Genomic DNA, 22908 nt, shown 5'->3' with positions numbered 1-22908 from the left:
CTAACTGAGGCTCAGCCCCACCCCTTATTCTCTGTGGTTGGGTGATGCCACATTCTGGGAACTCTCACTAACCCAGCCCAATAATTATGGGTTCCCATACACCAGTGTGCATTGGTAAATGGAGTGGAATAAGGTAATGGAGTCTCGGGTGTCCCATTGTCTGCACGTGTCTGTTGTCTGCAAGCTGTCTAGGTTTGGGGAGGTGGCATCTGTGCGGGGGAGGCGGCTTCTCTCTCCTCTCCTCCGTTGCCTCTCCAAACTTCCTGAAGCCTGGCCCTTACCATCTGTCTCACGGCAGGTCGCTTCCACCCCCCCCAACACACATACATACACTCAGTGGATCAGTCACACATTTAACCAATGACCACAAATGGAAGGAGTGGGTGCAGTGTTGGGGTGGTGGGCTGAAATTTAGGCTGGGTGAGTTGTATGCCGGAGGGGTGGGGCACACAGGTTGCTTTGAGCCAGGTAGCTCTGCCTCTCCGATGATCCGCCCACCTTATGCAATGTGGAGCTCCAGAGCTCCTCTCGACATTCCACTTTTATCAACAGGAAGGAGCGCTGGTTAGGCAGTGAGTGCCTGTGGTACGAGGAGAGCGCCTGAGGGCTGTGCTAGTGGACTGTCATGCAGCGAGTTCTGATGAGGTCATGGCAAAATCGGCTGATGAGGTCATGGCAAAATCAATGGGCTGTGTTGTATCAGCTTACACACAGTTGCACTGCGATTGATTACTGAACAGTGTTTGGGTTGCACCTTGACAGCTCCCTCCATCCAAGAAGCAGGGACTGTGCATGATTGGATGATGTCATTTGTACATGTGAGGCAGTGTGTGAGCGTGTGTGTGTGTGTCTGTGCGCGTGCATTCATATTGTTATGTATTGTCTCCCATCTTCCTGTTTGTCTCCTTTTCTGTCTCTCTCTAAAGTGAGGACAGGACCAGGCACGTATCTCCTACTCGTGTGCTGGTGCAGTTGTGTGCATGTGCATGCAGGTGTGTGTGCTGCAGTCGCGTGGCTCATGGAAATGCGTCCCACTTTTTGAGGCGCAAGCCGCTCCTCCTTCCCCTTCGTCCTTCCACTAGGTGCATTAAAGCCCGCAGGACACAGACGGCGCAGCCATCCTGCCAGGGAGGGGCTGCGTCCCAGATCGCGCGCACTCAGAGGCCGGAGGCCATGAGTCAGCTGTGGCGCATGCGTCCCAGACAGCTGCGATGCTTTATGAGCACATGCAGCGCAAAAAAGCGTGCTCCACAGCACAGAAGAAAATGGATCAAGCACACAGACAGGGGCTCGGCCACAACGAGGCACCAGTCGGTTCTGTTCCTTTTTTGGATGGGAGTGCAGCAGGATCAGGGAGGGAGGCCTTCGTCTGATATGCCGCATGGAGCATGCTTGCTGATGTGAGCAGAGCTACTGTTCCTTGTGGCCTGCTGAAGTGCTTCTGCCCGCGAATATTGAAGGCTGTGTCAAGTTCCAGGGTGGTTAGTGTGCGTGTGTGTGTGTGCGTGGGTCTTTGCTCACACCTCCTGGCCGTCTTGAATATGATGTTATGTTAAATCCAGTGATCTGGTAGACTTGTAGAGGGTCAGGAGATAAGCAGCAAGCAATTGCAACACAAACATATACCTTTATTTGTGTAATGTTTTCTTTAAAGTGGAGTGTGTGTGTGTGTGTGTGCATATGAGTGAGTGTCCAGTGGGTGGCAGTGTGCTCCTCCCCTCCTCAAGCTCAGAGTGAGGAACAGATGTGCTGAGGAGCTTAAAACCGTAACAGCTTAGCCTAGGCAGAGTCAGGCTTTAGCCTTTAGCCTCCCTTCCTCTGTTCCTGCTCCAGCTCTGGCTCAGTGTCCTTGGGGAAGAGTTGAAATTCAGGAGAGCTGATTCATACTCTCCCCTCTGGCCATGACCTCACTATGATGCCTCTGTAACCTAACTGCAGTTTCCTCACCTTTCTGCACAGTAAATCTCCCAAACAGGTTTATCAGCTGTAGAGTTCACATGTTTGTAAGATCACAGGTGGACACAAGAATGTGTAAGCCTGGACAGGGCTCAAGGCAGATATTCATGCACATGCAGGTATGCATATACATATGTGCACATACGTGTATGCACATGCGTGTGCAAGTGTGTTCATGCTTTGGAATATTTGGTCCTTCATGCTGCATCGCTTTTCCCTATAGATCTGCAGGAATCTGCACAGACTTGGTTTCAGCATGGCCTAACCCTCAGCGTGTGTGTGCATTTCTGCAGGTGTGCGTGTGTGTGTGGCAGAGCCTGTGGAGTCGCTCTGGGGATGTGCGAAGCCTCTTCCTGTCCTGAGTCTCCACATCCAATAGGAGTTGCAGCCTGGGCCACACAGCAGGGTAAGAGCAGACCTCCCTGTCTTCTCTCTCTGACTTCCACCGCCTGTAGCTGTTCTCTGAAACTAAATACACATTTCCCAAGCCATGCCGCTATAACGCAGGGATCTGTTTCTGCATGCTGTGTTTATCAGGTTTATCAGTGTTTAGGAATCATTTTTAAAAATAATTTTTGTTCACTGATTCAAAGCCAGTTAAGCCAAAGTGGAAAATAAACCTTTATTTAAATGTACTGTAAAAGAGGGCAAATAAAAGTAAATCTGTTTGTGTTCCATTAGCACACTGCTGCTGTATGGGAATGTGCGAGTCTGCTTTCCTGCCATGGAGAGTTCAGTCCATGTTGGTTAGCCAGGCCTGCTCTGGATCAACACTGGCAATATGAGTGTTGGAGGGTCAAATCTGACCCTCCTCATAAAATTTCAATTAAGGTCCCGGCTAGCTCTTTGAAGTATATTTTGCTCCACTGTCAGGCTGGTGATAGTGATGGATCACCATAGCAGTGTGTGACAGCAACAGTGGGGTGATCTTTAAGGCATGTAGGAGGAGCTGAAAGGTCAAGAGGGCAGGGATTGGGTGGACAGTTTGTGTAAGTTGCAGAATTGTGGGGGCAGGGCTGGGATTGGACGAACACAGAGACAGCACCCAGGAGTGCTGTGAGAAACCCTGGGTGCACTCACCCAAGAAACCAGTGGGGCTGCTTTTCATTCTCCTCCAGCTCTGGCCCTTTTTAGCTCTACCCAGTACCACTTACTGCATGTGACTGGCAGTAGTTCCCCATGAGTGTGTGTGAGTGTGTGTGTGTGTGTGTGTGTGTGGTCTCCTTGGCATTTGTTCTACCCCCCGCGTCATCGTCCTCGCTCACACTCACTCAAACACAGCTGTTCCTTCAGCCATCAGCAGATTTACCCTGGCACCCCCCTCCCTTTCTCTCTCTCTCTCTCTCTCTCTCTCTCTCTCTCTCTCTCTCTCTCTCTCTCCCTCTCTCTCTCTCTCTCTCTCTCCTTCTCCTGCTCCTGCTGTGATAACAGTGGATCTATCAAGCACATGTATCTATTCATTTCGCACTGCTCCAACAGGCTCTTTTGTATTTGAGTCTCACCGTGGTCTGTGTAGCTGTGTTTCACACACTCTGCTCACGGCAGCAGTCACTGGACATGTGGAGGGCTTTCCCACGGAGTTCATCACAGAGCCAGCTGACTGGCCTGCTCAGAGCCTATAGCCATGCACCAGTTCACATCTCTGCTTCATCAGCGCCGCCACACTGGAACGTTTTGCCCTTGACCAGGACGAGTTGTCATCAAATGTCTCAGAAATGACACAAATCACTGAATGACAAGAAACAGCAATATATTCTATCCAAAATACTCCCAAACCATGTATCTTATATCTTATGTTGTTTATGACTCAGATACAAATGAGTATCACTGGCTCTCTCGCGCTCTCTCTCTCTCTCTTTGGGTATAAAAAAAATGTGTGTGTGTGTATGTGTGCGCTTGTTTTTGTGTAACCTGTATGAGAATCCCTCAATGAGGGGGTATGTGTGTGAGTGTGGGACAGTGTGGAAGTGTCTGCAGGATCAGTATGATGGACATGTGGACTGGATAAAGGTGCACCTGCATGACTGTTTGAGGACATCTGTGTTTGTCTGTGTGGTTGATTGTACTGGCCCTCTTCAGTTGCTCACAGGGCTCGGATCCGCTGGCTGGCCCGGCACAGACACACGCCTGGCCCTCTCTGAATGCCAGAGGAACAAAAGCCCAAAGCATGCTGGGAGTCAATGGAAAGTGAACTTACAGGCGTGCAGAGTGAACTGCCTAAAATACTGCCTGCTCCCACCATTCTCCTGTGAAGATTTACTGAGCGTGCAATGTGTGCGTGTGAGCGTGCGTGTGTGAGAGTGCTTGTGGGTGCGCGCGTATGTTTTAATAGGTACCAAGTGTTACCTCGTTGCCCTGTCCCATAAAAAGAGTGGATGCTGCTCATGTCTCTGAGGGATTTACCGCCTGTTTCCCTCCATTGTCCTGGATGGTGGCTCCTCGTTCCATTTCCCCACCCTTCTCCTCTCTACTTCTAAACCCTTGTGCTCTTCTAACGTTCTCTCTCTCTCTCTCTCCCCCCCCCCCTTCTCTCTCTCCCTCCCTCTCTTAGAGTTTATGATACCTTTGATCTAGAATTCTGTTGCAATACAGGGATCAATGCTGATATCTCGAATTGTAAAACAAGTATAAGCTCTATCTCAGACAACAATAAGTGCAATAAGCAAACAATATCACACTGTATGTGCTAGACTTTCAGTTACCCAACATGTGTAGGTTCAATAGTCATTCTAAATATTTCACAAATAGATAAGTCTGCATTTGAAGACTGCAAGGGTCTCTGCTGTTCATCCCACCGTTTGGGAGCCAGAATGGAGAATATTTTCAGTAATGATATTGGTGACAGGTTTTCAACAGAGAAGTTAGATTTTTGATTTTTTGATTTTTTTTTTGATTTGCTTCTTTGTTGATGTCTCTGTATTGTGACGTATATTTATTCCACTGTCATTGTTTTTCTAATTATTCATCACCTGCTACCAGTTACTTGGTGAAAGGTGACTCACTTATATAAACTTCATTTCACCATTGTCAGTTCCTTCTTAATCATCACTGTTACTATTTTTTCATGTTATAATATTTTTATATCGAGAGGTTGCTGCAGTGTTTTTATGCAAATTAAAGATGCCATCTGTAGTGAGAGCTAAGTGGAGGTGTTATATGTGATGTACTGACCCTGGGTGGTGAGCAGTCTGTCATATGCTTCAGGTCTGCTTTAGACTGCCTTTGGAACTGTGTAAAAGTGAGTTGACCTCTCACTAAAAATTTAGTTTAGACTACCTGTAAAAATGCACTTCCCCATACTGCCAGAAAATGTTCTTTCTAGACCTAAAACATAAATCACATTATCACACATATAATGAGGCTCTGGTCTTACACGTCTCTCCAGTCCTTCAGGGAGTCTAAGAATGGAAGCTCCCTGAAAAACACTAGAGGGCTAAAGGCTGCGTAGCGTTTGCCTGCTCCTCTGGTCCTTGACCCTCCTCCTCTTCAGCTCAGATGGGAAAGCAGAGGCACTGCTGTAGCCGGGATCATGTCTGATTGACATTCACGCCATTGTTATTAAAGCTGATTTTATACTGGGTGACTCCATAATTGCACCAGAGGGATGGAAGTTTCACCTGCTCTTTCTGTCTCTTTGTACCTCTTTCTCTCTCTCTCTCTCTCTCTCTCTCTCTCTCTCTCTCTCTCTCTCTGTCATCACCAAACTGCATAGACTCAAACTGTGTGTGTGTAGTTTGTTTGCATATAGTTTGTTCTTACCACATAGCGTGATATTTTATGCATATAAATGTGTGTATATTTCTCTGTAGTCAAAGGAGCTGAGAGGTTTGTGAGGTTAGTATTAATGATTGAAAACTTTGAGTTGAAGCTGTTCTGAAAGTGCTGGATTGATGAACTGAAAACTATTGGATTACCCTATCAGGGCCATGGGGTATGCTCAGCAGCGCGCACACACAAACAAACACACACACACATATCTAACATGCCCTCTTGCACACACACATGCATTAGCAGACTGGCATGGACTCTAGGCTCTTTCACAGATGCAGACTTGCACAGACAGAGAGAAGAAAAGACATCCTTTGGAGAGCTGCGATATTTTTTTCAGAGAGTGTTAACTGAGATTAATCCCTATACAAATCCGGTCAAGCTCTGCCTCAAAAACCAGAACACGTAGACGCATCTTATTTTCATGCTTGCCAGTGCTGACTGATCCATGCTATCTTCTAGGGTTAATTGTGGCATGTGTGGACGTTTTCACATCAGTAGGAAAGTTCACAGTTCATCTCAAAGTCCCTCCAAAAACAACATGCTCAGTGTACTGTGGGCCTCATCAGGGCAGCAACACTCCCCCTCAAAACCACCACCCCCAACAACACCAACACCCTACTGCCCAACACCCTACTGCCCAACACCCTACTGCCCAACACCCCAGCCCTCCACAACACCACCATCCCTCTTCAGCCCTTTGTCCTTTTGTTCCTGCGTACCTCTCCACCCCCAGTAGAGGGGTTAAGTGTTTGGCAGTAGCATGTGAGGGCTTCTCTTTGTGCAAGTGTGTGAGGTTGATCAGATGGCTGGTTGTATGTTGGATTAGAGTGCAGCACAACCTGTTGACCCCCCAGCTCCATCTTTAGTTACCCTGAATCTGCTCCCTTCTGACCACTGCATTGCCCCTGTGTGGAGCTCAGTTGTGGTCAGACGGGACAGGAAACTTCCAAATGTCCCATCCCCCAATGCAGGCCCAATCAAGCAACATGGCCTGTGCATTATGATCCCCAAGCACTCCTCTATCCTTTCCAACTCTTTAAAAAAGATACGTGTGTGTGTGTCTCTGTGTGTGTGTGTGTGTGTGTGTGTGTGTGTGTGTGTGTGTGTGTGTGTGTGTGTGTGTGTGCAATATCAAGTTAAGTCCCCTGGCAAGTTTATGTGCAGTTCATGTTCATATGATAACTTCCCTGGAGGGCGTGAAGGTCCATGAATCACTCAGATGCTCATGCGTCGCTGATGGTTCCTCACTGTTGCCCCTGTGTCTGCAGCCCCACACTGCTCTGGGCTCGCGGGCCTTCCCAGCCCTGTGTTCGGCTTGGAGTCGGCACGCCGCACTTTCTTGCCTACGTGTATTCAGTGCAGCGATGGGCAGTAACCGAGGCAGAGGAGGGGCCAGATGCATGAATGGCCTCTACCGTCCCTTCTTACTTCACCAGGGGGAAGGTGCCTGTGGGCTGCTTGTCCTGGAGTGGGCTCAGAGGAAAGCTCCTTTCACACACTGATTTCTTATTCCCAACTCCAGAGCATAGCATTTATATTGCCCTTTGATAATGTATGTGGGGATTGGCTTTAGTTTGTTGCAGCTCTTTGATAATGAATGTGGTGATTAGCTTTAGTTTTCTACTGCCCATTGATAATGAATGTGGTGATTATACAGTACGACGGTGTGTTCAGTGAAAATGCACTGCAGTGCATATATGTGCTACACTTGTCTAGGTTTTGTGAGGTTTGTGTGTTCCGTCTCTCTGTGCTTCAGCTTTCTTAAGAAGATCTTGTTGTGCAACACTAAGAAATTGAACTGAAAAAGACGTTTATGAGAGAAGGAAAACGAGAGAGAGCGAGAGAGAGATAAAGGGAGAGAGAAAGAGAGAGGAACAAACAGATGGACAATCATCAGTCACATCATAGGGGCAGAAGAGCATTAGAGGTGAAGCAGGAAGTGAGCCCCACCCCCACCTTTCTAGAAAAAGAGTAGACGGAAAAGGGGGGGAAAAAGAGAGAGAGAGAGAGAGAGAGCGAGAGAGAGAGAGAGAGCGAGAGAGAGAGCGAGCCAGTGAGTGCGTGAGCGAGCGAGAGAGAGAAGGCAACAAGCAGAGAGAGACTGAGCCCCAGCATGTGAAGGGATTAGACACGTGAGGGAGGGGAGCCTGCACTCAAAAGTGAGAGGGGTAGGGGGCGGTGCTAGGACAACCCAGCCGAGACAGAGCAGAGCAGAGGAAGGTGCTTCACAGTGAACGGACGGGGCAAAGAGAGGAAAGTTTGACGAGAAGAGGAGGATGGGAGGAGGAGCAGGGAGCGGAGAGTGTGTGTGTGTATGAGTGTGTGTGTGTGTGCGCGCGCGCAAGGGAGTATGTGAGAGAGAGCAAGAGCATGTGAGTGTGTGAGACGGAGAGAAGGGGACAGAGAGCAAAGCCAAGGAACGGCATGAGCAGCTTGGGACTGTGCACTTAGTTTGACTGCAGGGCACACAGTGGAGACGCGAGGAAGCTGCCATGCAGAACGCTATGGGTATGTGTTAGATATTTTACAGCCCACACACACCCACACACACACCCCCACACACACACACACACACACACACACACACAAACAAGCGCATGGTAAAGTTCAAACTACTGCCGATGCTTTAGAGACAAAGCCCTGAGCAGTTTAAAGTGATCAAGATGAATGATTAACTTTCCAACCTTAGAGAAGTGAGTAGTCTCGAGGTGGGGCATACACAGTACAATGAAGAAAAGCAAAGAGGTCTACAAGCTTTGTTAGGGGTCTTTGAGGGAGATGGGCCTGTGTTTACCAGCTGCTATTACACTATTTATTACACTAAAAGCAAAGGTCTACTAATCTCTGTGCTACCTGTGCATTTGAGCACATGTGTTTTCTCTGTAGCGTGGCTCTGTGTGTTTCCGGCATGGTGGACTCCTGTCAGAGTGTGTGTTTTCAGGCTGTTGCTGGTGCCGGGCCTCCCTCAGTGGAGTAATAATGAGCCTCTCTCTGGAGTAATGGACTTACACAGGCTGGCCCATTTGGTCTAGGCTTCTGGGAAAGGGCTGTGTTTGGGAGTGTTGCTTAGGGTGAAGGGGCCATTAACATACTGGACAACAGGCGTAGATGTGCCAGTCTCTCTCTCTCACGCACACACACACGCACAAAAACGCACACACGTACACACACACGCACGCACACACATACCAAAATGCACACACGCACGCGCGCGTGCACACACGTACGCACGCACGCACATACAAAAACACACACACACGTGTGCACGCATGCGCACACACACACACACACACACACACACACACACGCGCACAAACACATATAAAGGTGATACTGTAAACATTATTTATTCTCAAATTACAAAGAAAACTATTTATGGTACATGTAATACTACAGCATAGGGTCAGTACTCGATTGCCTGGCATGTTTTCTGTTGTCTTTTAATTCTTCTGAGGGAACCTGCAGTCATGTTTGTTGAGGTGGTTTGACACTAGTATGAAGTTTCCATTGTGTTCCTTCTCATAGTTTACTGAGACTGGAATTTGTGGTCTGACTCAGCTTAATGGTAGACCTATGTACAGTGCTAACCTAAAATAGCATGGTCTGTCACTGTAAGTCAGCAGCATGCTAACATTGCTTTAACCAGATGAGATCACCAGTGGTGGGGGTAGGGGTGCTTACGTCACCGAGCTGGAAAATAATAGATGTGTTAAATCACTCTCATATGGGAGAGAGCTTTGAAAGGTGCCCTTACACACTTCTGTTGCCTTTGTCTTTTTAAGGAAGTTTGGTGCATGTCAGAACCTTGCCATGCTGGTATAGGATATCAAGCCCAATTCAAAATGGCCTCTGAGTGTCTGACATGTGGCATAGTTCTGGACGGCAGTGGACATAGTGTGGGGGTATACCTGCGTCTGAGGTCACGGAGGTGGACGGAGACCAGGGCTTGGAAAATTTGAGGAGATTTTTCTCTCCTCTCCTCTCCTCTCCTCTCCTCTCCTCTCCTCTCCTCTCCTCTGCAGTATTTCCATGCATGAGACAAAAGTGCCAGGTATTTATATAAGGCCCAAACTGCAGACCTGTACACGTGTGTGGAGAGCGAGAGCTCATTAGCCCTGAGCCAGGCTCAGCTGAGCGCCTGAATCAGAACTTTCCATGCCATACCTTTTCGTCTGAGCTCGCCTGGAATCTGAAGTGCCGGAGTGGCCTTCGTCCACAGCCCTTTCCTGTTCTCCTCGCTGCGGCCCGTTTACATGTTTTCAAACTCTAAGCTGAGGAAGTTTCCCTCTGCTGTCTGTGGCTGCTGCGTACTTCACCACATACACACTTTCTAAATCATATATTCATGCCAGCATAGTTTGACTCGTGCTGGTTATGTAAGGGCTGGTGTGGAAATCCATTTACCCCCGGGGTCCTCTCCTCCATACCACTGAAGCTCAAATTTATGCACCCTGCACCAAGCTCAGCTCGTAACAGTCATGATGGCACGGAATATTGCTTGTCATTAATACATAAAAATATATTTCAGTTATAAAATGGTTATGCAATAAAGTGGATGAAACTGAGATGGAAAACTGTTTGTTGAAGTGCTGTGGCTTGATGAAGGCCATGTCTCATGAAATGTCCTTAAACCCAGATTTAGTTGCCTAGACATGGCTGTGAAATAGAGATTAAACTCAGCCACACACATCCCAGGCCAAGCTGTCAAGCCGTGTAATTGAGTGTGAACAAAACTAGCTTTAGAAATGGCTATAAAATGGCTGAACAGTACCTATACCTCATGTCCCATCTCTGCTATGTGTATTAGACAGATTCGGGTCTCTCTCTCTCTCTCTCTCTCTCTCTCTCTCTTCCTTTCCTGCTGATTGCAGCTGATATCTAATATGGTCATAAATGCTGCTCAGTGACCCGTCCTTGTGATCGCGCCACATCAAGAGTGAGCATTCCAGTGGTTCATTCCCGTCCGCTTGGCGGCATCTCGGCAGAATGGCCGCTCTAAAGGCGTCAGTCGGGAGAGGCATTAACGTGGCGTGACCGCACCACCTCTCCTGGCCGATCCTCTCGCCAATCGCTGACTCTCTGACCGCTGGCCTGGGATAAATGATCATTAGCGGTTGGAAATCCCTGCTGTAGCGTTGGGGAGTGGTGGAGGGGGCATAAGCAGTCCAGCGCTCCCGATGGCTCTAGCAGAGCAGTTAAGCGCAAAGCGGGTGTTTGGTGACCCTTCACACCGACAGGCCTCTGTGCACCTTGAAAACGCTGTTCGACAGGGTGACAAGGGCTTGAAACTGGGCAAGGAAGGACTATGGAAGGAGAGACGTTGTGGGTGGGAAAAGTCCAGTATGAGCAAAGTAGGGTTTAGGAACTCGCAGGGCAACCCCATGCTCTATTACTATAATGCTTTTATATAGAGACTCATCCAGGTGCTGTGGATTGCAAATAAGAAAACATAAGATAAGGTAACATCTCCTCTGTGGCTCTAAATGTGGCTTACCGATCAGGAGGTGGGACTTACTACAACCATACTGTGTGTGTGTGTGTGTGTGTGTGTGGACTTGGCATGGCTCTTCATTATAATATCCATTGATAGCTTTAAATCTTTCTTGCTCTAAATCTATGCTGGCTGTTACAAGCAGTTTTCATAATCACATCCTGTAGGAGATGATCAGGGTTTGTTCAGACTGACCAGGCTCCAGCAGTTCCTAGATGCCTCTCTGGCACAGACCTGGGTAAAAACAGCCGGCTCGACTCGGGCCTGTGCCAGTGTGGACCCGGTAGCATTGCACGGTGGGCAGAAAAAGCTCTGTCCGCTGTGTTGATTGACAGGTTACATCTTCCCAGATGGCGGTGGCTCCATGGTGACATTGTGTAGGAGACACACTGTATCTCATTGGACGGTGTGGAAGCAGCGGGCTCTGTAGTGAGATGGCTGGTTGTGGAGACTGGGACAGGGGCAAGGAGACTAGCTGGCTCTGAGAGCACTGGGTGACAGGTCCAGCTCCTGCACCACCTGGCCTTTAATACAGCCCATATGCTTTGAGGTGCCGAAGAGCCTGTGTAACGACCTTTAGCCTGCGTCTCTGCTGGTCTCTTTCTTGCTCTCACTCACTCTTTCTTTTATATCCACTACCTCATGTCTGTCTAAGACTCGGTATGGGCTGCTTCGCTTGACATGAATTAAGCCTAGTTAAGTAAGCCATGAAATAAGCTAAATTGAAATATCACTGCTGATTCATCATTGAACATTCTAAGCTTTGGATTAGGACAATACTAGGTCCAGGAAATTGGCCATATGTGTCTTACATGCGCAAACATTCTTCCTTCTCTTTTTCTTAGTCTTGATCCTGCTTAGCCTCGTATTCTGCCCACCCCACCCCACCCCAGTTCCCGCCTTTTCCTCTAATGTTGAGCTTTCACCTCAGGCTGCACAAATGTAGGCCTTAGTGCGCCATGGCAACATCCCCAAACACAGCTACAAGCCAAAAGCCTGCGAAAGCAACAGGTTGGCAATGATTTAAAAAAAAAAAAACCTTAGTGAGCCAATTACCCTTGTTCTACAGGGTTTTTTAATTCGATCCAGCATTTCAACAAAGACGTACAGGACCAGCATAGTGAGGAGAAGAAGCTATAAGGAGTTAACCCTGGCAGTGGGGGATGGGTCGAGGCAGCAGCTTCACGCAGAGGGGGTTGAGGCTTTTTTAGTGTTCAGCTCGATACTTTCTCCTTGTTTTAGGCTGTGCTTTGTGAAGGTACATTTTCAGGCCTTGAGCACTCAATGAAGTTTGAGGGATTTGAGTGTGTTTTTCTTAGCTCAGTGGGAGATCACATACTAAAGGAATTTGTGACTCATCACTCTGCCCTTTAGCATGGATTGATGATCAAATCCAGTATTTGACCTCTGCTTCAACAATTTTATTTCTCCCTCTCTTTCATGGTTTTCTGACATGTCAAGTTAGATGCTGTTTCCTTCACAAACGCTCCCACACAGAGTAGATTATTCCTTTCATATCCTTAAGGGTAGATCTGGCACAGGGAAATGTTGTTGAATTAAACTTAAGACTCTTGCCGCTGCTCTCTGACGTCCATTGTGCGAGGTACAGCTCCTGAGTGCAAATCACTTGCACTGAAAGGAGACACTCTGCCCGTCTCTGTTTGGTTGAGTTCGCTGCGTCACCAGGCAGCGATGGGGATTTTCCAGGTCCATGGGCTTCTCCTTCCCTGCTGCCATTCACAAGTCATGAGCACGCCTCTTTGACGCCGCGAACGTCCCATTGACTCCATTTAAATTGTAGTTACCACATCAGCGCATGTAGAAAAGAAATATAATAATAACGTTTGGACCCATCATCAGGAATGAAACTTGTGCCAGATTTCTTTATTAAGAATTCTTGTTTTTTATTCTAAAACTACTGAAAATTGTTGCATGCACATGTTCATTTGGACTCGGTGCGAAAGTAGATAAAGCCCATACTGATGGTGTGCGAAAGACTGGGAGTGAATGGAAGTCATTAGTACTTCAATCAGACAACCTCTATGAACTCTGGCCAAAACCTTATTAAACAGCTCCACCCAAAGCTTTGTGGCAGCCTGAATACCCTGTTCTGCAATCTGTCTGCGGCTCCTCCGCTGTGCTGCTGTGTCCTGGTGACCTCCCTTTCTCTTGTGCTCACACTGTCCCATCTTAATAGATTAACTGGCCTGCTGTGGAGAACAGGTGGTGTATTAATGCAGTCAGAAACACAGAAGTCTCAAAGTTATTCATCTGTGCTAGAAACCCACTCAAGGAAGAGCATCACAAGACTGCACTAAACTATGTGTCCTGTTTTGAGTGCAGGCAGGTAGATGGCTCCTGCTCTGAGATTTACTCCTAGATCATGCACGGCATAACACTGTATGCTTCCTGCCCTGTTAAAGTAACCGTGCAACTAATTATTAAGCCTAATTTCTGAAACGAATCTCCTCAACATTTATGAATAATTGAGTAGCATGGTAACCCAATGCTCAAACTTCCACTTGCACTCTGAGCAGTACAGCATTGTGCTTTGTGGAGATCCTAGTGTTTTCTCCTGTAGATATGAGCCAGTCTGCTTAGAGGCATACAATGACTTCAGTACATTTGTGTGTGTGTGCTTGTGTGTGCTTGTGTGTGTGTGCTTGTGTGTGTGTGAGTGTGTGTGTGAGTGTGTGTGCGCGCATGTGTATGTGCATGTGAGTGTGTGTGCGCATATGTGTGCATGTGTGTGTGTGTGTGTGTGTGTGTGTGTGTGTGTGTGTGTGTGTGTGTGTGTGTGTGTGTGCGCTTATGTTTATAAACCACAGTAGAAATGTTTGCGTATCATTCCAAGACTGTCCCTAGATAGTCATGCTGTTTCATGGAGAGAGACAATAGGGGTGCAGCTGACAGGAAGTGTCCCAGCGGAGAGGCCGAGAGGCATAGTGCTGGGTCTCCAGTAAGAGCTCCCTGGGGTGGGCCAGTGTTGTGTGACAGGAGCAGGACACAGATCCCTATCTCTCCATGCCACTGATTTACGCCACACACCTGTGGGGTGTGAGAGGGACCGAAGTAAGTAAGATGATGAGAGGAGCAATGGGCTACTCTGGGTAACAGGAAGGAGTGTGTGTGTGTGTGTGTGTGTGTGTTTAGGGGGTCAAACAGTCTAAAAGCCTACAGTACAGGAATGGGAAATGGGAAAGGAAATGAGCAGCCAGGTGTGCAAAGATCTGGACGGAAGGAAAGAGGCTTGAGGACACAGGAAAAAGTAACAAAGAAAACAGACTAGTAAAAGGAAGAGGTGAAGGGACAGAGATGTAAGGACAGGCAGTGTGGTAGAGAGGGTGACTCAGAACTGGACCTCATGATATTTTGAGATTGTAAAAAAAAAAAGAGGGCGGTGAAGCTGGAAGGAGGTCAGATGTTCTCAGTGTCCTGTCAGTGCTGTAAGCAAACATAGCCCAACTGTTCAGGACATGATGGTGTCATTAATTCAGGGATCACTTTCACATCTTTATTCTGCTCCTGCCATGCTAGGCTTCTATAATTAGAACTGGTTCATTTGCTCTCAAATGAGAAACATTGAGTTATTTTTTGTTGATTTTGGCCTTTATAGTGAGTTACCACTCTATAGAGAGTTTGACTCATTTCACTTGCTGGAACTCTGTTTAAAGTTTACAGGACACACATGTCAACATGTAAGTATAACATAATATGATTATATTTCCAGTGTTTCCTTACCATTGATTGTGTGAGAGAGTGTTAACCCACAAAAAATATATCCACAAAAAAGCTTAGAAATTAGTACTTTTCTGTGTTGTACTTGAGTTGAGTGTGCTAACATAAGTTGTCAGCCTTGCAATATTTGAGTTCCACTTTCATTTAAGTTTGTCTTGAGAGATAGTACACAGATAACTATGCTCTGTCTCTATTAATGAGTCACTGAAACAGTGAGCACACCTCTCCAAAGAGGCGGGTTTGTGTGAGCCAGGTCCTCCCTAAGCCTGCTATTTGAACAGCAAGCTTGGGCGTGTGCAGGACACCCCCACCTTCACGGACAATGTGTCCATGGGAAGGTTCTTTGATCAGAATGTGAATGCACATCAAATGACCTGGGCCCAGAGGCAGTGTGTGCATCCCAATGAGATTAGGTCTGCCGGGGGCTGGGCGGTGAGATCTGGGGCATGGCTCGGGCGGCAAGATCTGTCCTGTGCTGGGCTGGGTTTTGCACTCGATGCCTCGGCTTCCCGCCCCAACTCGCCCAGCTTCCAGCAAGAGGCCGAGCAGGAGGTTCATACCTCGCCACTAATCCTTTCCGGCAGCGCCGGAGCCATTAAGACTTATGGTAACGGGATTTGAGTTGCCGGTCCAGGCTCTCACTGTGACTTTGATTAGAAACACTTGCAGTGGACGACCACTGCACTAGATTGCTTTCGCAACATAGGAGATGAAGGAGCAGGATGGAAGACCTGGTCTGTTTAATTTGGGCAATGATAGGTCACTGTACCACACGGAGAATTTTATGTTTGGTTCAGATTGATGTTCTTTCTGATGGAAATGGGTTTGAGATGTAGGTGCCATGTCACTCCAAGAGGAATCCAGTATTAAGGTGGGGCAAAGAGAGTTGCGAGGAGCAAGAATCAGGATCTAGGAGGCAACCCAAGAGCAGAGGTGGGGCTTGATCTCACTCACACCAGGCACTGCCCACATAAAACTTCCCATGGGGTGGTAGAGGAGCCAGGTCATGATCATTCTATAATCTTATTATCCTAGACTTGGCATATTTGAGTAGGGGGTTGTGTGTGTGGGTAGGGGGGAGGGCGATTTTGGAGGGAGGAGAGACGGTGCAGACCGTGTGTTCTGTGACTCACATGTGGGTGGACCGAAGCTGAAGGTGGACTGAGGGGTGTGCGAAAATAAGGTGGGTGAAGTGAACCATGATGATGCCGGCCTGAGAAGCTAGAGCAGTGGGTTAGTGAGTGATGGACACTGTTTAAAACTCAGCCCCTTTTTGACCTCTCTGCTGACATCTCTTTCCACAAAGGGAGGTGTGCAGTCACCCTGCGCATATAATTTATTTCACAAAGCTTTAGTATTGCACAAAAACTTGAAGAGGTGTTGTTTTGCACTTCTGTGAGCACTGCTGTGTTTTGAAATTGGAGCAGGGTATTTCTGCTGTGCTGCAGAGGTGTGTGAACAGTGTGTTGAAGAGAAGGAGAGGGATGGGAAATTATGTTTTGCAAAACACCCACAGGACCATGAATACCTGATACTCACGTTGGTGGAGTGCTCTGAGCACCATACTTTCTCACACTAGGTGCCATGCTTTCTATTTTTACTATTTTAACTTGTGACTTCATTTGTAATGTCAGTAAGTTAATTAAAAAAAATCCTTCTTTTGATGTACAGAATATAAGATTCATGTTGGCCTATCTGCAAACTCAGCTCATTTGACTGCCACCAACACACACTGGGACACTTATTTCAGGGATGGATTCTTTCAGGCAGCATGACGGACAGCGGGATCAGGGTCAACCATGAGCCTCACTAATCTTGGGAAGTGATGCCATCCCACGCTTAGACCTGTCACATTGACCCCAGCAGAATCTAGACCTCATCTGGAGTGGCACCTCGTATAGGAACAGCTGGGTTCCATGTGAGCAGACCAACCATGCAGAGCAAGCTGAAAGATCCTGGCTTTAATCCTTCTGCTCAGTGCTGCCTATGCAGCAGGAGGAACCCAAATGTCTCTGTACTCTCTATTTGTCTAGAAATGACTATATTTGTGTTACAAACAGTGTCACACAGTGACCAATCTCTTTTTTGTCTTATATATTTGGCATGAAAGGCAAAGAGACAGGTCTCTAAATCTCAGAATGTAGTGTGGTGTGCTTGTATTTTCAGAGAAGACGGAACATCCCCATTTTCTCTGCTATTTTTTTCTGAACCAGAGCTTTTCAAATATCTGTCTTTGTCATATTTATTAACATATAAAACAGATGACTTCATATTATTTCAAAGGGGAATGAGTAGATAGAAACTATGCGTCAAGACTGGCTCTGTCTCCAAGAATAAGACAAGACCCAAGAACCTGTTTCTGCTTTCCTCTCTCCCTCTCTCTCCTCACTCTTTTTTTCTCTCTCACCCCAACTTCTCTCACTCACTCTTTCTTCCCACCCCCCGCCCCTTGTCATACTCTCCTGTTCTCCGTCTGGTAGCCTTGGCTGTACGGATGTCACTGCAGAGTGATCTCTCTTGGCAACGTGCTCCCCCAGTGCGTCGTCACAGTGAGGCATGCTCTTTGAAGTGCAGTGGGAGTGTGTGCTTCAGCACTCTGGGGAGGGGCGGAGGTGGAATTGATTGGAGTGGCAGGCTCTTTGCAGGCCTCGCCGCGTGCTTTATTCCACATGGCGAGACAGCTCTGCAAGCTAAATATAAGAGCCGCACCGTGTCCAGGGCCCTAGTTCTACCACTACACTGAAACCTGCTGGCTAACACAGCTCACCTCCCCTGTCAGGCAATGCAGTTTGATTGCTGTTAAATTTCATATATTTACTGTCGTTTTGATTTGTTTCCTCTTGCCATGCTATGTGCAGAAGACTCTGCCTTTGTGGCACCAAGGTAATATTCTGATAATATGATGGATAACACTGAACTTTTAAAGCTTGTGTTTACCATGGAGGTTTTGAAGCTTGTGTTTACCAATGGAGGTTTCACAGAAGAATCCATTGTTTCCATAGTGGTCTTCAACTTCTCTGACTTCTGCCTCTCTCTCTGCAGGGTGCGTGCGTTGCGTGCGCGGTCGCCATGGCTCTGGTTCAGGCACTGCCTGTGCCCTGTGATCGCCCCAAGTCCAGTGTCGATATCCAGCTGTGCCACGCTACCTCACACTCCCCGCTCGTGCCTACAGGGGGCACCATGGGCTCTGTCAGCAGCCTGATCTCGGGCCGCACCTACCAGGAGCGCCACTGTTGCGCCGCCAGTGACTTCAGCGGCAAAAGCCGCAAGCCCACCGCCGTGGCCGCTGCCACCAGCTGCTTCCGTCAGCGGGACGGCACACTGCGCAGTACCAGCTCCCAGGAGCAGCTCCTTATCCACCCACCTGCTCCTCCCACCAAGGGCAGAACCTCCGCCCTGGTTGCCGCTGGCAATGGGAACTACAGCTATGTGGGCGAGGACGTGGTGTGTGACTGGAGTGATCACCACACAGCGGTGTGCAGCCCTTGTAGTGACTCAGAGGAGCCGCGGGACAACCGGACTGTGAACGGGAACCTCGGCGGCCCTCCGCCTAAACTCATCCCTGTGTCAGGCAGGCTGGAGAAAGTGAGTTAGTGCCCTTTTCTGAGTCCTTCCTTTGCCTGAGGAAATGTCCATACTGCCAGAAGCTTATTTTATGGCTATGAAAGGAACATACTGATTCAGGGTTCAACGTCAAATTAGTTATTAAAGTGTAGCTGGCCAGAGGCTCCGTGAATGTGAAGTGTGACTGATTGATGTGCTGTGGCAAAGCCTCCAACGCATCATTATTTAGTTGCTCACTGTATTTCATTTAATCAGTGGACTATCTCATTTACACTCACTGACACCCAGTGAATCCTGAGAAAAACTGGAAAAGCGGCTCACCGAACAGCAGCTTAACTAACTTTAATGCTTTTGTGTACTCTGATCATGTACAGCTGATACCTGTGGGAGTTTTAATTATGTTTGATTATGTGAATACATGCTAACCTGATGCTTTTGTTTACAGAATATGGAGAAAGTTGTAATTCGCCCCACCGCCTTCAAACCTGTAGTGCCCAAGAACCGTACTTCGGTGCAGTACCTCTCCCCGCGGCCAGGGGGCAGCCTATCTGAAAGCCAGGGCAGCCTCAACCTTTTACTGCCGGGTGGTGGAGCCGGGCTGGTGAGTGCTGAGAAGCGCAACTCTTACAGCAGTGGCCGCAACGCTCGCAGCAGCCAGTCATGTACCATGTCGGACTCGGGGCGCAACTCACTCTCCAGCCTGCCTACGTACAGCAGCACGGGCTACAGCCTGGCTCAGAGCGATGCACCGTCTGGACATGCGGAGCCCACACGGGCTGCTGGCAGCCACGGCCACTCGAACTCCGACAGCGGCCGCTCCTCCTCCAGTAAGAGCACGGGCTCCCTGAGTGGGCGCGGCCAGCCACTCTCAGACACCGGGTCATGTGGCCGGTCCCCTGCCCCTCAAGAGGGGTACGAGGTTGTGATCCGGGAGCTGGAGGAGAAGCTGAGAGAGAGAGACCTGGAACTGCAGCAGCTCAGAGACAATCTGGACGAAAATGAGGCAGCCATTTGCCAGGTGAGGAACTGCATATCTTAACCACAAATGCCATCAGAACTGACAAACGCACAGTCTCAGCACAAACTTCTTCTAATCATTATTTTTCATCAGTGGAACCCAAAATGTTGGACTCAGCAATGGGTAGAGCAATGTCTCAGTCTGTTTCCAGCTCCCAGCTGGCTGCAGACTGAATGCTGGCTGTATGTTCAGGTGTACGAGGAGAAGCAGAAGCGCTGTGAACAGGAATTGGAGGAGCTCCGGCAGACCTGCGCCTCCCGCATGAAGCTGGCGCAGCAGAAGGCGCAGCGCACGCAGCAGGTGTTGCAGCTGCAGGTCTTCCAGCTGCAGCAGGAGAAGAAGAAACTGCAAGAGGACTTCTCCCAGCTGCTGCAGGAGCGCGAGACACTGGAGAAAAGGTGCGCCTCCATCGAGAGGGAGCAGACTCAGCTGGGACCCCGTCTGGAGGAGACAAAGTGGGAGGTGAGACTTGTTAATGACCGCGAAAAAAGAATCCAACTGAGCTAAGGCTAGTCTAAGCAGTTTTTAGTCCCTTGCAAAATGTAGGCAAATGCTTTGGTTCTCAAACTTATTTCAGTATTGTTCTAACATGTCAAACAATTTCCCCTGTGTATCTGTGCTGCAGGTGTGTCAGAAGTCAGGCGAGATCTCCCTGCTGAAGCAACAGTTGAAGGATGTTCAGGCAGAACTGGGCCAGAAGGCGGCCGAGATCGTGGCTTTGAAGGCCCAGCTGCGGGAGGTGCGCTCAGAGCTGCAGGCCAACCAGGTGTGCACACAAGAGGCGCATGCGGCGGCGCGCACCCGCACGCTGGAGCTGGAGGTGTGTGAGAATGAACTGCAGCGTCGCAAGAGTGAGGCCGAGCTGCTGCGTGAGAAGGTGGGCCGATTGGAGGAGGAGTCCAACCGGCTGAGGGACGCCCTGACACTGCCTGCCGCAGCCCAGGCCGCCCTGCCCTACTCCAAGGGCCAATGCATGAGCCTGCCCCTGCCCATTGGTCAGGGCCGCGGTGGAGGTGGCATCGCCCGCCTGCACAGCCCTGCCCACATCCACAGCGCCGCCCTCCGCGACAGCGAGGAGCAGCTGCTGGCATACGAGAGCGACGAGGCCAAGGCGCAACGGCAGAGCACAGACACGCTTCACGCGCTCCGCCAGCAGGCGGAGCGGCTCCGCGCCGAGCTGATGTATGAGAGGAGGAGAAGCGAGGAGCAGCTGGAGGCCTTTGATGAGGAGCGACGTGTGTGGCAGGAAGAGAAGGACAAGGTGATCCGCTACCAAAAGCAGCTGCAGCAGAACTACATTCAGATGTACCGGCGCAACCGCGAGCTGGAGCGCGTCATGCGGGAGCTAAGTCTCGAGCTGGAGAACAGGGACATGGAGGAGTTTGACACACGCAACAATGACATCCACTTTGAGGAGATCACAGCCACTGAGATCTAGCCTCTATCACCACCCCCTGCCACAGTCCACGTGGAGCTCATTGCAGCAAATGCACAACAGGGCTCGTGTTCCTTCTTAGACCTGAGTTTGTGTTATGGATATACAGGTTGGACAGTGTTTATTCAGCAGTATTTCCTAAACAAAAAGATTTTTATTATGGCCATAACCCTTGTCTGCGTGGTGAAACATTTAAAAACATGTTTAAATGGTAATGTGCCAGAAAGGTGGACTGTGGGACTGGAAATTGTTCGTGTGAAAGGTCTAGAAAGTTGTTTTCTCTACTCTACTGGCTCTCAGCCTGAAACTTCTACTCTTCATATTGTAATAGGCCTGTTGTGTTTTGTGTTTGGACACAGTGAATGCACTAATGGGAGAGCAGCACCAGCACTAATGGAGACCTCACCCTCTTCTTTCTATCACCATTAATATTTGATGTCATGGAACTCTTGAGAGGCATGGTCAAGTCTTCCAGGACCTGCGTGTGCTGTTCTGCACTTCAGAGTGCAATGAGTCAAGTCAGGTCACACAAGTTGTGTTTATTGCAATCTTTCTTGGAGTTCCTCTCACCAGTGGTTGAGACATCAGTAGTGTTTGTTGTTCTCATACTGGGGTCCACGAAGACATAATAATCAATCCAACTCTCTGTGCTCACTGCTCCCTGAGCACGCAAAAACGAATCACTTTATTTAGAAGTACTATTTTTCTAAGTAGATCTTTAAAATGCAGCCCAAATTATATTTTGCCTGTATTTTCTTCAAACCCTCATATATTGCAAAGTAGTGCAAAAATATTGCAGTGCAGTGTAGAGTTAATTGCATGGGTGCATGATTCAGTAGCATTCTACCACCAGGTAGTCTGGAGATCGTATTTATAGTGATCTCTGTTGAGATAAGATGTCTGGATATGACATCACACAGGTCACATATGCTGTAGTCAGGAATGTCTCCACCCACAGTGGGTAGGGCCACTGTTCATTCATAGCAGAGATGGTGTTGGCATAAATATCAAATTAGGTTTGCCCAGTTTCTGAAATACTATTAAAACATTTGTGGCCACAAAAGACATACAATACGTATATACACCAACTATATAAATATTGTTTTTACAGCACAGATTCTTTAAAATAAATATGAATGGAATATTGAATATATAGGATGTATATTTTTATATACATATATAGCACCTCAAACTATTTTGTGGTAACTCATCTTACTTTGTGATTTTAAGAGTTCTGTATCTTATATCCGTTAACATGCAGTCTAATGGTGTGATCATTTTCCATGAGTGATTTGTAAGGCTTTTCTGTGTTGTTTGTTTTTTTCATTTTCTCTGTGTGGAGGTCTGCAGAAATTTCTTTTCGAGCATCATGGAGAATTCCATTCTGATAGTATGATGTTTATTTTATATTCGATAGAAAATAGAATTCTGAATGTTAGAAATTACTTTTACCAAGTGCCAATCAGTTCTTTGCTAAACTCAGTGCTTATTTCACATTTAAATCCTTTTTCCTGAAAATGTATATTTATGTGAAAAATGAATTTGTTGCTCCCCACTCAAATAAAAGCCAAATCAGGCACTGTGCTAATCCCTATTGCTCACAGAGTTTCCACTGCATAGAGTCTAGCATATTTGCTTAGTGGTTACAGTTGCTTAGTGGCCAAACTGACCCGTTGTATTAGTCAGAATGTCCTGGTTTGTTAGTTTACTCTGGTCAGTTTTTGTGTTTGGTTATATTTTTAATTCTTGTTAGCTCATGTAAATGTAGCACTACGCCCTCACTGCCTATCACTTGAATTTCTGTTTGACACGAGAAGCACTGTGATTGGATGAGGACAAGGTGTTATCCAATCAATTTCATGCTTTTCACAACCTAATCAGATTATTAGCTCTATTGTACTGATTAGAAATAATGCTTTTTGAGTTATATCACAG

At 47.9% G+C, this 22908-nt stretch overlaps 1 protein-coding gene across 5 annotated transcripts in view; it reads left to right on the top strand.

Annotated features, from left to right (window-relative positions):
* Positions 1-21142, top strand: part of lzts2a (leucine zipper, putative tumor suppressor 2a) — a 37689-nt gene extending 16547 nt beyond the window's left edge. For 3 of the 5 annotated variants that reach the window (XM_027023500.2, XM_027023503.2, XM_027023502.2), the window contains 5 exons: positions 2250-2362; positions 17999-18541; positions 18966-19538; positions 19731-20000; positions 20164-21142. In XM_027023500.2, coding sequence (XP_026879301.2) covers positions 18026-18541; positions 18966-19538; positions 19731-20000; positions 20164-20976 — 2172 coding nt within the window. In that variant the 5' untranslated portion in view covers positions 2250-2362; positions 17999-18025 and the 3' untranslated portion in view covers positions 20977-21142. Of the gene's footprint in view, positions 1-1380; positions 1401-2249; positions 2363-7873; positions 8236-17998; positions 18542-18965; positions 19539-19730; positions 20001-20163 lie in introns of those variants that run through there. The other 2 variants (XM_027023504.2, XM_027023501.2) reach the window with 2 other exon arrangements.
* Positions 21143-22908: the final 1766 nt, after the last annotated feature.

The sequence above is a fragment of the Electrophorus electricus genome, chromosome 11 (genome assembly GCF_013358815.1).
Source record: "Electrophorus electricus isolate fEleEle1 chromosome 11, fEleEle1.pri, whole genome shotgun sequence".
In the NCBI taxonomy this organism is placed as follows: Eukaryota; Metazoa; Chordata; class Actinopteri; order Gymnotiformes; family Gymnotidae; genus Electrophorus; species Electrophorus electricus.
This window is presented reverse-complemented; position numbering and strand designations above follow the sequence as displayed.